At 42.0% G+C, this 11,840-nt stretch overlaps 1 protein-coding gene across 1 annotated transcript; it reads right to left on the bottom strand.

Annotated features, from left to right (window-relative positions):
* Positions 1–52: 52 nt before the first annotated feature.
* Positions 53–11,834, bottom strand: LOC119779415 (transcription termination factor 1-like). The gene is made up of 6 exons (XM_038279063.1): positions 11,800–11,834; positions 11,542–11,731; positions 3,789–3,881; positions 3,590–3,655; positions 3,407–3,492; positions 53–379 (listed from the first exon to the last, which is right to left on the bottom strand). Exons 3-6 carry the CDS (start codon positions 3,857–3,859, stop codon positions 222–224), a joined length of 381 nt encoding a protein of 126 aa, XP_038134991.1. The 5' UTR covers positions 3,860–3,881; positions 11,542–11,731; positions 11,800–11,834; the 3' UTR covers positions 53–221.
* Positions 11,835–11,840: the final 6 nt, after the last annotated feature.

Here is an 11,840-nt window from a genome sequence, read left to right as displayed (position 1 = left end):
CAGGGTGGGTGTGCAGGTAGTTCTTACAAACAGACAGTAAAAGTCGTCTAAGTGATGGTGCTGATCAGACCCGAACGCCTCAACCAGGAAACACATTTAATTAAAAAACTGAATCTTTTCAATACATGGAGAATTTATAAACAAAAAATCTGTCCACTTCCTGTCAAGGCTTAAGCCCCTCCTATTCACAAATGGGGGCGGGGCCTGTGTTCTGATAGTGTTCAGCTGTTGTCCTCGTCTTCAACGTCAGAGTTAAAGATGTCTGACAGCTGGTATCGGTCCTGCTGCTGCTGCTCCTGTAGCTGCTCCTTTTTTCTGCAGGAGCTCAGCTTCTCCTGCAGAACCGGAACCAGGTGGTGGTACAGGAAGTCCATGATCTCTAAGGTTGGAGAAGAAGACGACACATGAGAAGCTAGCTTGTGTTCTAACATACAGTGGTAGCGGTTCAGAAGTTCCCCTTCAGGACTGGCGGTCTTTGGTTTCCAGCCCATCATGGAAAACGTTTTAACTGCTAATGCTGTAGCTGAGGAACATCTGAGGAACATCTGATCTGCTAACGGAACTGTTGCTCTACGCTGGTCCCTTACGTCTGACACAGAACCACAGTCTAACTGCAGCAGGTTCGGTCTGAAAGGTTCTGTGGAGAACAAGCAGCAGGCAGGTCAGAGAGGAGCTTCGAAATCAGCTTGGAGAATTTTCTCCAAGCTGGAACTTTTTTTCTATATGAAGCGCTTTCTTTAAATGTAGAACAACAAAATATCTTCAACAAGCAATCAGCAATAGATGTAGTCAGATTAGTCTGCCCAGAAGAAAGAGAACCATGGATCAAAAGTAAACGGAACAGAAGCGCTGCTTTGACTCAGGGTTCCACATCTACTGGACTGTGGAAGATTTATCAGGATTTACCTCTGATGATGAAGAACCAAGCCAAACGCCAACAAGGAACATTAAAATATGTTCTAAGTTATTTATCCGCTTTCGTCAGCAGATGAGATGTTTGTCAGGATCAGTCGGCCCAATAAAAAGCAGTCAAAATTTTAAAGGGATCTAAAACACAGCAGCCGTTTATTTTATTTTGGCCTTTATCAGCACCTGGGGGGTCTGGACTTCAGAAAACATCCTGGAAAACCAAGGCAGGAAACACCTAGATGCTTTATTACCGTATTTTCACGACTATAAGGCGCACATAAACGTCTTTTTTTTCCCTCAAAATGTGCGGTGCGCCCTTTGGTGCGGTGCGCCCTATGTGTGTTGTTACTGCGGACTTTTGAGACCACCTCATTGAGGAGATGATGAAAGAGTGGCTGAATGTAAGGAGACCAGGTGGTTTTTTTTCCACTCATCACCATCGCTGTTAATCTGTGACTCCATGCGTGCCCATCTCACAGCTGATGTGAAAAACATGGTGAAACAAATGAACGCTGTGCTCGCTGTTCAACCGCTCGACATCGGTGTGAACCGGACGCAGCAGGTGCAGCAGAAGCAGCGAGTTTACGTGCAAAGTCAATGGTTGACGCGCGTATAGGCGCAGCAAAAGGTCCCGCGGCGCGTTTTGAGCAGCAGGCGCAGCGCGTCCGGAGCGTTCCACGCTCTGGAGAAAAAAGCATCTGACGCGCCGCCAACGCGCTGCAGCTCGAGATGGAAAAATTGAAGTTTTGCTGCTGGACGCGCCGCATCAACCAATCAGAGAAGCTGATCTGGGAGCTGACAGCGAGACAGACACAGCGCTCTGATGGCAAATGAAAGGGCTGGATGGATGAGGAGATGATGAAAGCGTGGCTGAGGCAGGTGTATGTGAGGAGACCAGGTGGTTTTTTCCATGCATCACCAACCGGCCACTGATGACGGCTGCGAGCGGCGTGGGAGCGATGGATGACAGACGGAGACCACAGTTTCAGGATAAGTGGAAGGCAGCGCCGGGCGAGTTACGCCACCGTTAGCGGATGGATTGTTGATGCTTGGACTAACGTGTCTGCTGGCTCTGTTGTTCAAGCTTTCGCAAAAGCCAGCATTATTCCTGAGGAGCTGCGCTGCACGGAAAGTGACTCTGACAGCGAAGAAGGGGAAACTGTCATGTCTGATTTAGCGCAGCTGTTTAATTCAGAAACAGAGGATGATGACTTTGATGGGTTTGATTAATACTTTGTAATAAATACATGAATAAAGCACAATCATACTCAGTTTTGCTCCCGCTCTATTTTTCTACCTGAAAACTTAATTCAGCAGCAGCCTCTGGGCGGGTCTCCTCCTCTTCACCGCGGCGGCTGGCAGGTGTTTTTTCATCTAAATAATCTAAATCTTGCAGCTATATTTGCTGTGATCAGTGGGAATAAAGTAGTTTTAATATGTTTTTAAGTGAGAAAGTCCACCTGAAAACTTAATAATTGCAGTCAGTTCATCCAGATTATCATCCTGCCTTCTATACTATTTCTGTCGGAGGCGCTCAGACCCCCACATACCAGCGGTGCACCGACAGTAGGAATCCCGTCAACAGCAGCCTCTGGGCCGGGTCGCCTCCGGCGGCTGGCAGGTGTTTTTCATCTAAATAATTTAAACTGCAGGCACCAGGATACCGGTAATAAAAGCGAACATATTCCGTCAGCAGGTTTCAGGATTTTAAGTTAATTTAGGAGTAATCACAGCGCTGTGTCATCTGCGATGTCTCTGTCTAACGGCCAGCTCCCAGGTTTGATTAATACTTTTTAATAAATACATGAATAAAGCAGTCATACTCAGTTTTGCCCCCGCTGTATTTTTAAATACGCAGTAGAGGTATTTAAAGGTAGTAGAGGACATGTAACTGTATATAAAAAACGCGCCCTATAGTCCGGTGCGCCTTATGTGTGTGTTAAATACAGAAATGGGACACATAACTGAGAGTGCGCCTTTTAGTACGGTGCGCCTTATGGTCGTGAAAATACGGTAATAATGCATAGATCAGGTTTGAGAAATCTAAATTAGTTATCCCATTAACTAGTGTTCAAAACATCCATAGACCTACCCCCTTTTGTCTTCATACACTGTGCTGACTGATGTCATTAAATCTATTTTCTCATTATTTTCCTGTCTCGCTATTTTCAATTATCATTTAAAGGAATCCAACCAAATAATCTACCACAGATATAAAATATAATTCTAGCCCATCTTCATCAGACATGCTGCTTACCTTTAAAAACATCTGCTCTAAATAAGTAAATAAGTACCGTCTAATCAGTTTAGCTAACTTTTGTACTTTATCTGTATAAATTAATTTCCATTTTTGTAAAGTGCCTTGAGTTGTTAAGTGGGGCGCTATAAATATGGAGCATTTAAATACACCCAACACTGATCAGTGTGAACCATGTGAAAAGACTCTATAGCTGCATCATGTTGGCTGATTAGAACAATAAAGTGCAGCAATACTCACCCCCAAATGACAAAGATTGGAAATGTGGAACTTTTCGTACTTTCAGCCTGGTGAAGATCCGCTGGATGCCCCATGGACTCATCGTACTGGAAAGCAATACGACACTCAGTACTATCCGGTACTACAGCCGGTATCACTGAGCCATCTGAAGGCATTACTTTAGAGCTTAACCATTGACCTTACCCTACGGTCTCAGCAATCTCCTCCCAGTTGATGTCAGCTGCATCCTCCACAGCACTGTGGTACAACCTAGGAAGCAGAAAAGGTACGTAGAACCACCATCTCAGAACCGCTCCAGATCCCATAGAGTAATTTCTAACTTCTCCCAGAGTTAGAAGTCCTAGGAGAAGGAGTGGGTCATGTGACTGCCGTGTGACCTTACGTGTTAATGAGGCGGATTTTGGCCGAGTAACTTTCAGCTCCTCTGTTGAAGGCGTTTCTGTAAATGTTCATGCGGTGCTCCAGAATGAAGAGCCTGTAACATAAACATTACCAACATCAGCGTACTGTGGAAGCGCCACTACTATAAAGTACACACTAAAGAGTACTCTACCTGTGTGTTATTTGTTACTTATAACTGTGTGTTAGTATTTTTACACAGACCTAAAAGCAATCACCATCAGACAGCAGTTTGCAGAGAAGCTGATTATGTGGAGAGGAAGGAAAGCCTCCGTTAGGGTGGACATCTTTGAAAGAGCGCTTCTAGAACATTTCAATCAACCGCAGTAGATCATCACCATGTTAATTGTTTTAATTAAATTCTATTCAGTATATTTCTATAGCTCCAATTCACATCAGGTCATCTCAGGTCACTTTCCAGTTCACAAGATCATCCAGTCTGATTGATTCAAAGTTTTCTATCTAAGGAAAACCAGCTGATTGCATCGACTCATTGACTCTTCAGCAATCCCTCACACTAAGCATGCTTGTAGCGACAGTGGAGAGGAAAAACTCCCTTTGAACAGGAAGAAACCTCCAGCAGTATCAGGCTCAGTGTGAGCGGCCATCTGCTGAGGCCCACTGGGGTTCAAGGAGACAGAAGCAGACATAGAAAAAGAAGCATAGATACAAAAGGCAACTGTCAACCAGCTCCACAGGCGGCCCCGTCCAGGAAACACACAGCCAGGCAGACGAGCTCCGAGCCAGCTCCCATGTCAGAGGATGAAGAGAGCACATCCAGTTAGTCACAGTCAGAGAAACAGGACTACACTGGAAAACAGGCCAAGCTCCAACATCTAGAAACAAAGGTGTTGATGGCAGCAGCACAGCTGATATTTCTCTCCAGGATGGAGTCACAGCCAAACAGGGAAATGGGGTCAGAATAATTTTGCCAGGTGTTTTATGAAGTTTATTTCTTGACTTTATCAAAATGACTTGGTAATTGTGGCTCCCCTCCAGGAGGAGGCAGTCTTAGGCCAGATATGCTGCAGCTCGCCTGTATATTCAGGATTAATCTGCCAAAGAAGGCGGCCTGATAAAGAAAAGCCAAGCATAGAGAACCAACAGCCTCCTTTCTAGCAATCAATAGAGATGGGAAGCTTTGAGCTCCAGTGAATGTCTCTCTGTAGATGGAGCATTTAGCCATGAAGGGCTACCTGGCTAACAAGACTGACAGCCTGAACAGCTAACGGCTTGCATGTGCATAAAGGTGGACCAACAGCTTCCTGGTGTCCCTCTACTTTTACAGCTATGGAATAAAAACGTGATGAAATATTGAATTCCCTTGGAGCGACGTCAAAGTTATTTTTCCAGACTGTAATTATTTATTCAAAGAATATAGCTGGTTGATGATAAAGTTGAAATCCATCACTAAAACTTGTTAGACTAAAGGGCAAAGGTTAGCAGCAAAGCTATAGAGATAGCTCAGGATAACCTGAGCCACTCTAACTAGAGGGGGGGCAGCATCTGAGGTAGTCATGGAATCTGGACCGGGTTTAGACTGCTTTGATCCAGTTGAACTTTCAGAGTTAGCAAAACTATTGTCTTCATCAAAGCCTTCAACTTGGATGTTTGATCCAGTTCCAACCAGGTTATTTAAGGAGGTATTCCCTTTAACCAGCTTATTTAAGGAGGTATTCCGTTTAACCAGGTTATTTAAGGAGGTATTCCCTTTAACCATGTTATTTAAGGAGGTATTCCCTTTGATCTCCTCCTCCATTTTAGATGTGATTTGTAATTTGTAATTTTATTAAGGATCCCCATTAGCTGTTGCCATGGCAAACAGCTAGTCTTCCTAGGGTCCACATTAAAAACATACAGTAAAAAACAGTTACAAATATAAAAATGTCCAAACATGTAATTTCTTAAAATTACTATAGGAAGTACAAAAGAACAAGTAAAATAAAACAGCCAATAAAACAAGAACAAATATAATAAAACAGTCAATAAAACAAAAACACTTCAGGGCATCAAATGGAGTCTCAGATTCTTTTTAAAAGATAATTTACTCTCAGTGTAGCGGATGTAGTGAGGTAGATTATTCCAAAGGTGTAATGATCTATATATAAAGGATCTCTTTAGAGCATTGGTTTTTGGACCTGGTAAAACAAGCTGCCCAACAGGCTGCCCAAGAACCTCTAGTGTTGTGGTCATGAACAGAATTACTATAAACAATTTGTGAATGTATAAAAGCAGGAACATTACTGCTCATGACTGACTTAAACAGGATAAGTGTATTAAAAAGCAACTTGTTCTCAACCGTAAGCCAGGAAAGGCAGGAATGCATCTGGCTGACATTAGATCTAATGTGGCAGCCCAGTACCAACCGTGCTGCCTTATTCTGAACAACCTGTAGCTTTTTGAGTTCACCCCTGGCAGCAGATGTCCACACTGTAGAGCAATAGTCAAGATGACAACACTAGACTCTGAACTATTTGACATAAAAGGGGACGGGCCATAAAAGAGCAACATTTCCTTGCGGAACTAATTGCTCTTCGCATTTTCACAATAATACAGGTGCTGGTCATAAAATTAGAATATCATGAAAAAGTAGATTGATTTCAGTAATTCCATTTAAAAAGTGAAACTTGTATATTATATTCATACATTACATACAAACTCATATATTTCAGATGTTTATTTTGTTTAATTTTGATGATTACAAATGACAACAAATGAAAATCTCAAATTCATCATATCAGAAAATTAGAATATTGTGAAAAGGTTCAAAATTGATGGCCCCTGGTGCCACACTCTAATCAGCTAATTAACTCAAACCACCTGCAAAAGCCTTTAAATGGTCTTTCAGTCTAGTTCTATAGGCTACACAATCATGGGGAAGACTGCTGACTTGACAGTTGTCCAAAAGACGACCATCGACACCTTGCACAAGGAGGGCAAGACACAAAAGGTCATCGCTAAAGAGGCTGGCTGTTCACAGAGCTCAGTGTCCAAGCACATTAATAGAGAGGCGAAGGGAAGGAAAAGATGTGGTCGAAAAAAGTGTACAAGCAAGAGAGATAACCGCACCCTGGAGAGGATTGTGAAACAAAACCCATTCAAAAATGTGGGGGAGATTCACAAAGAGTGGACTGCAGCTGGAGTGAGTGCTTCAAGAACCACCACACACAGACGTATGAAAGACATGGGTTTCTGCTGTCGCATTCCTTGTGTCAAGCCACTCTTGAACCACAGACAGCGTCAGAAGCGTCTTGCCTGGTGAGTGGTCCAAAGTCATGTTCTCTGATGAAAGTAAATTTTGCATTTCCTTTGGAAATCAAGGTCCCAGAGTCTGGAGGAAAAGAAGAGAGGCACTTCATCCACGTTGCTTGAAGTCCAGTGTAAAGTTTCCACAGTCAGTGATGGTTTGGGGTGCCATGTCATCTGCTGGTGTTGGTCCATTGTGTTTTCTGAGGTCCAGGGTCAACGCAGCCACATACCAGGAAGTTTTAGAGCACTTCATGCTTCCTGCAGCTGACCAACTTTTTGGAGATGCAGATTTCATTTTCCAACAGGACTTGGCACCTGCACACAGTGCCAAAGCTACCAGTACCTGGTTGAAGGACCATGGTATCCCTGTTCTTAATTGGCCAGCAAACTCTCCTGACCTTAACCCCATAGAAAATCTATGGGGTATTGTGAAGAAGAAGATGCAATACACCAGACCCAACAATTCAGAAGAGCTAAAAGCCACTATTAGAGCAACCTGGGCTATCATAACACCTGAGCAGTGCCACAGACTGATCGACTCCATGCCACGCCGCATTGCTGCAGTATTACAGGCCAAAGGAGGCCCAACTAAATACTGAGTGCTGTACATGCTCATACTTTTCATGTTCATACTTTTCAGTTGGCCAACATTTCTATAAATCCTTTGTTTTTATTGGTCTTCAGTAATATTCTAATTTTCTGATATGATGAATTTGAGATTTTCATTTGTTGTCATTTGTAATCATCAAAATTAAACAAAATAAACATCTGAAATATATGAGTTTGTATGTAATGTATGAATATAATATACAAGTTTCACTTTTTAAATGGAATTACTGAAATCAATCTACTTTTTCATGATATTCTAATTTTATGACCAGCACCTGTATAATTAATGTGGTGAGACCAAGACAGAGAACAGTCTACCATCACACCAAGGAGTTTGGCACTTTCAACTTGTTGAACCGTCAAGTCACAAAACTTTAGGTCAAGCTTTGGGCTTGCGGACATCTTGTGCCTTGAACCAATTACCATGCACTTAGTCTTAGAGATGTTGAGGGCCAGTTTGTTACTCACCACCCAATCATATACAACATTCAGTTCTTGGCTCAAAACCTGATTTAATTCACCGCATGAAGGTGCAGTATAATACAAAGTGGTATCATCTGCGTACAGGACAGTTTTGGCACTTTTTGTAGCCCAAACTAGATCATTAGTAAAGATTGAAAAAAGTAAAGGACCTAAACAGCTGCCCTGTGGAACTCCACACTCCAAACTTCTTCTACTGGAGAGGCTGCCGTTCAGATAAACCTTCTGTGATCTAAAAGACAGGTAGCTTTCAATCCACTTTAATGCCGAAGAATTAAAACCATAAAATTTAAGTTTCTCAGTTAATAAAGTATGGTCCAGAATGTCAAAAGCAGCACTAAAATCCATAGATTTATCCATCGCTTTAAGCCAGTCATCAGTCATATGAATCATTGCAGTAGAGGTTGAGTGGCCAGCTCTATATGCATGTTGAGAGTCTGTAAAAAGTTTGTTTTTTACAAAATAATCCTGAAATTGTGCATGTACCAATCTTTCCATAATTTTACTTAAAACAGGTAAAATACTTATTGGTCTAGAGTTCCCCTCATTAAAAGCAGATTTAGTACCTTTAGGTAAAGGAATAACTTTAGCCTCCTTCCAGATCCTTGGACATAGGCCCACATCCAAGCAACAATTAAAAATATGACAGATGGGAGCTGCTATGACACCAGCAGTCATTCTCAGCAATTTACTATCCAGGTTATCTAATCCAGCTAGTTTACTATCAGGAAGAGAACGGAGCAAATGTTCCACCCTATGGACGTCAACTTGTTTAAATACAAATTCACAACTTTTACCTTTCATTATAATGTTCTTAATACATTCATATGATCTAATGTTGTGTGAAGTGTTCATAGTCTGCCTTAATTGAGATACTTTCTCAATATAATAGTCATTAAAATGATTAGCAATATCACCTGGCTTTGTGAGAACAAATCCATTTGATTCAACAAAGGGTGTGCACACAGTTGTGTTCCGACCCATGATTTCATTTAAAACATTCCATATTCCTCTACTATCGTGCCTCGCCTCATATAACCTTCGTTTAAAGAAGTCCTTTTTTTATCTTATTCAATTATGTGACTTGATTACGTAGAGAACAGTATTTCCGCCTGTCATCAATAGATCCAGAAAGTACAAAGAGTTTTTTAGCTGAATCTCTCTCTGCCATTAGCGACCTAAGACTAAGGTCAAGCCAAGGGGCAGACCTATTTTTGACAACAAACTTTTTTAAGGGAGCATATTTGTTTACAGCATCCATAAACATTGACATAAATAGATCCAGTGCCGCTTCAGGGTTATGCTCACTACAAACCATATTCCAGTTTGCATTAGCGATTTCACTTACAAATAAATCTAATCTCTGTTACAGGGATATGTACCAAAGGCTTTTAAGGTTGCTGGAATTAAACCTCTGCTTAAGAAACCGTCTCTTGACCCAGATGACTTGGTCAATTATAGACCTATATCCAATCTTCCTTTCTGATCTAAAATTCTTGAGAAAGTAGTTGCCAAACAAGTGTGCGATCACTTCCACCATAATGAACTTTTTGAAGAGTTTCAGTCTGGCTTTAATTCAATTCAATTCAGTTTATTTATATAGCGCCAAATTCACAACACATGTCATCTCAAGGCACTTTACAGTTCAAGCTTTAGAGCTCATCATAGCACTGAAACAGCTCTGGTGAAAGTCACTAATGATATTCTCATGGCCTCAGATAATGGACTTGTATCTGTGCTCGTCCTGTTGGATCTCAGTGCTGCATTTGATCCAGTTGACTATAATATTCTTTTAGAAATACTTGAATATTTTGTTGGAATTAAAGGAACAGCACTAGACTGGTTTAAATCTGATCTATCTGATCGATTTCAGTTTGTTCATGTTAATGATAGATCTTCCTCATTCTCAAAGGTTACCTGTGGAGTACCACAGGGATCAGTGCTAGGACCAATTCTCTTTACTTTATACATGCTCCCAATTGGTAGAATTATTAGACAGCATGGCATTAATTTCCACTGTTATGCTGATGATACCCAGCTATATCTGTCTATAAATCCAGATGAAGCTAACCCATTACATAGATTACAGGCATGTCTGAAGACAGAAAAACCTGGATGACTCTTAACTTTCTGCTTCTGAATGCATACAAAACAGAAGTTATAGTCTTTGGACCAGAGTCTCTGAAAAAGAAACTGATTAGCCAGTCACTTCATTTGGATGGGATTAAACTGATTTCAGATAATAAAGTAAAAAATCTTGGTGTTATTTTTGATCAGGACCTGTCATTTAAATCCCAGATCTAAGAGGTTTCTAGAATTTCATTCTTTCATCTGAGGAATATTGCAAAAATGAGCAATCTCCTGTCCAGGGGTGATGCTGAGAAACTAGTCCATGCATTTGTTACTTCAAGGCTGGACTATTGTAATTCTTTACTATCAGGAAGTCCACAAACTGTAGTTAAAAGCCTTCAGCTGATCCAAAATGCTGCAGCCAGAGTTCTGATGAAAATGAAAAAGAGAGATCATATCTCGCCTATCCTGGCTTCTCTTCATTGGCTTCCTGTTAAATCAAGAATAGAATTTAAAATCCTCCTTCTCACATATAAAGCCTTAAATGGCCAAGCTCCATCTGATATCAGAGATCTGATTGTTCCTGATGTTCCTAACAGAGCACTTCGCTCTCAATCTGCAGGTTTACTAGTGGTTCCTAGAATTTCTAAAAGTAGAATGGGAGGCAGATCTTTTAGTTATCAGGCTCCTCTCCTGTGGAACCAACTACCAGTTTTAGTCCGTGAGGCAGACACCCTGTCTACTTTTAAGGCTAGGCTTAAAACTTTCCTTTTTGATAAAGCTTCTAGTTAGAGTGGCTCAGGTTATCCTGATCTATCTCTATAGTTCTGCTGCTATAGGCTTAGACTGCTGGAGGACATAGGGACCCCTTTTTCATCATTCTGCTTCATTCTATCTCTATTCTTCCACTCTGCAGAATCTGTTAGTTCAATCTCTAACGTTCTAGTCGGTGCTCAGTGGTCTTACCCCCAGGGGGGTGAGGGTTCTGAGCAGCTGGGGTAACTAGGTCCATGATGACTAGAGTTACCACTATTTATGTAGTCTAACTGGCCTGGGACTGCTCAGACTGGTCCACCTCTCCTTTGGTGGTCAATACTAGGGTGGATATTATCATCCCCTACTGGCCTAACAAAGGTTACGGTAGATTAAACAGAGAAACAAGAAATTAAAAAAAGAAAGTACGTAAGAGTACTAAACTATCCTTTCCCAGGAACTGAAGACTCAGGCTTCAGCTGTGCAAACAATCAGATCGGATCACTGGCCCAACTTTACCTGCACGAAGGACAGAACCACGACCCAAACCAGAACTTGCTCATAGAGAAACTGACCATTTGTGGCGACACTGAACCCAGGACCGAGTCTGGACCTTCTTGCTGATTTCTCTCCATGGAAGTTGTTTGTAAAGCTGGTCTCGGGTCACACCGGAACCATCGGTGTTACTCTGGGTCTCCAGGTACTGCTGGACGGCCCGCTTCAGCCGCTTCTCTTCATCAGCACTCCAGGCACCATGACTGCCACCTGGACATAAACCAGGGTCACATGAACCGTTCCGGACTGCCACCAGACTTACAGAGCTCCTCTCCTACCGATTGTGTCGAAGCGTTTCTGCAGCGAATGGATGCTGCGT

The sequence above is a fragment of the Cyprinodon tularosa genome, unplaced genomic scaffold (assembly GCF_016077235.1).
Source record: "Cyprinodon tularosa strain WSP-4 unplaced genomic scaffold, ASM1607723v1 ctg1470, whole genome shotgun sequence".
Lineage (NCBI taxonomy): Eukaryota > Metazoa > Chordata > Actinopteri > Cyprinodontiformes > Cyprinodontidae > Cyprinodon > Cyprinodon tularosa.
The sequence above is the reverse complement of the archived record's forward strand: the minus strand, read 5'-3'. Positions and strand labels throughout refer to the sequence as shown.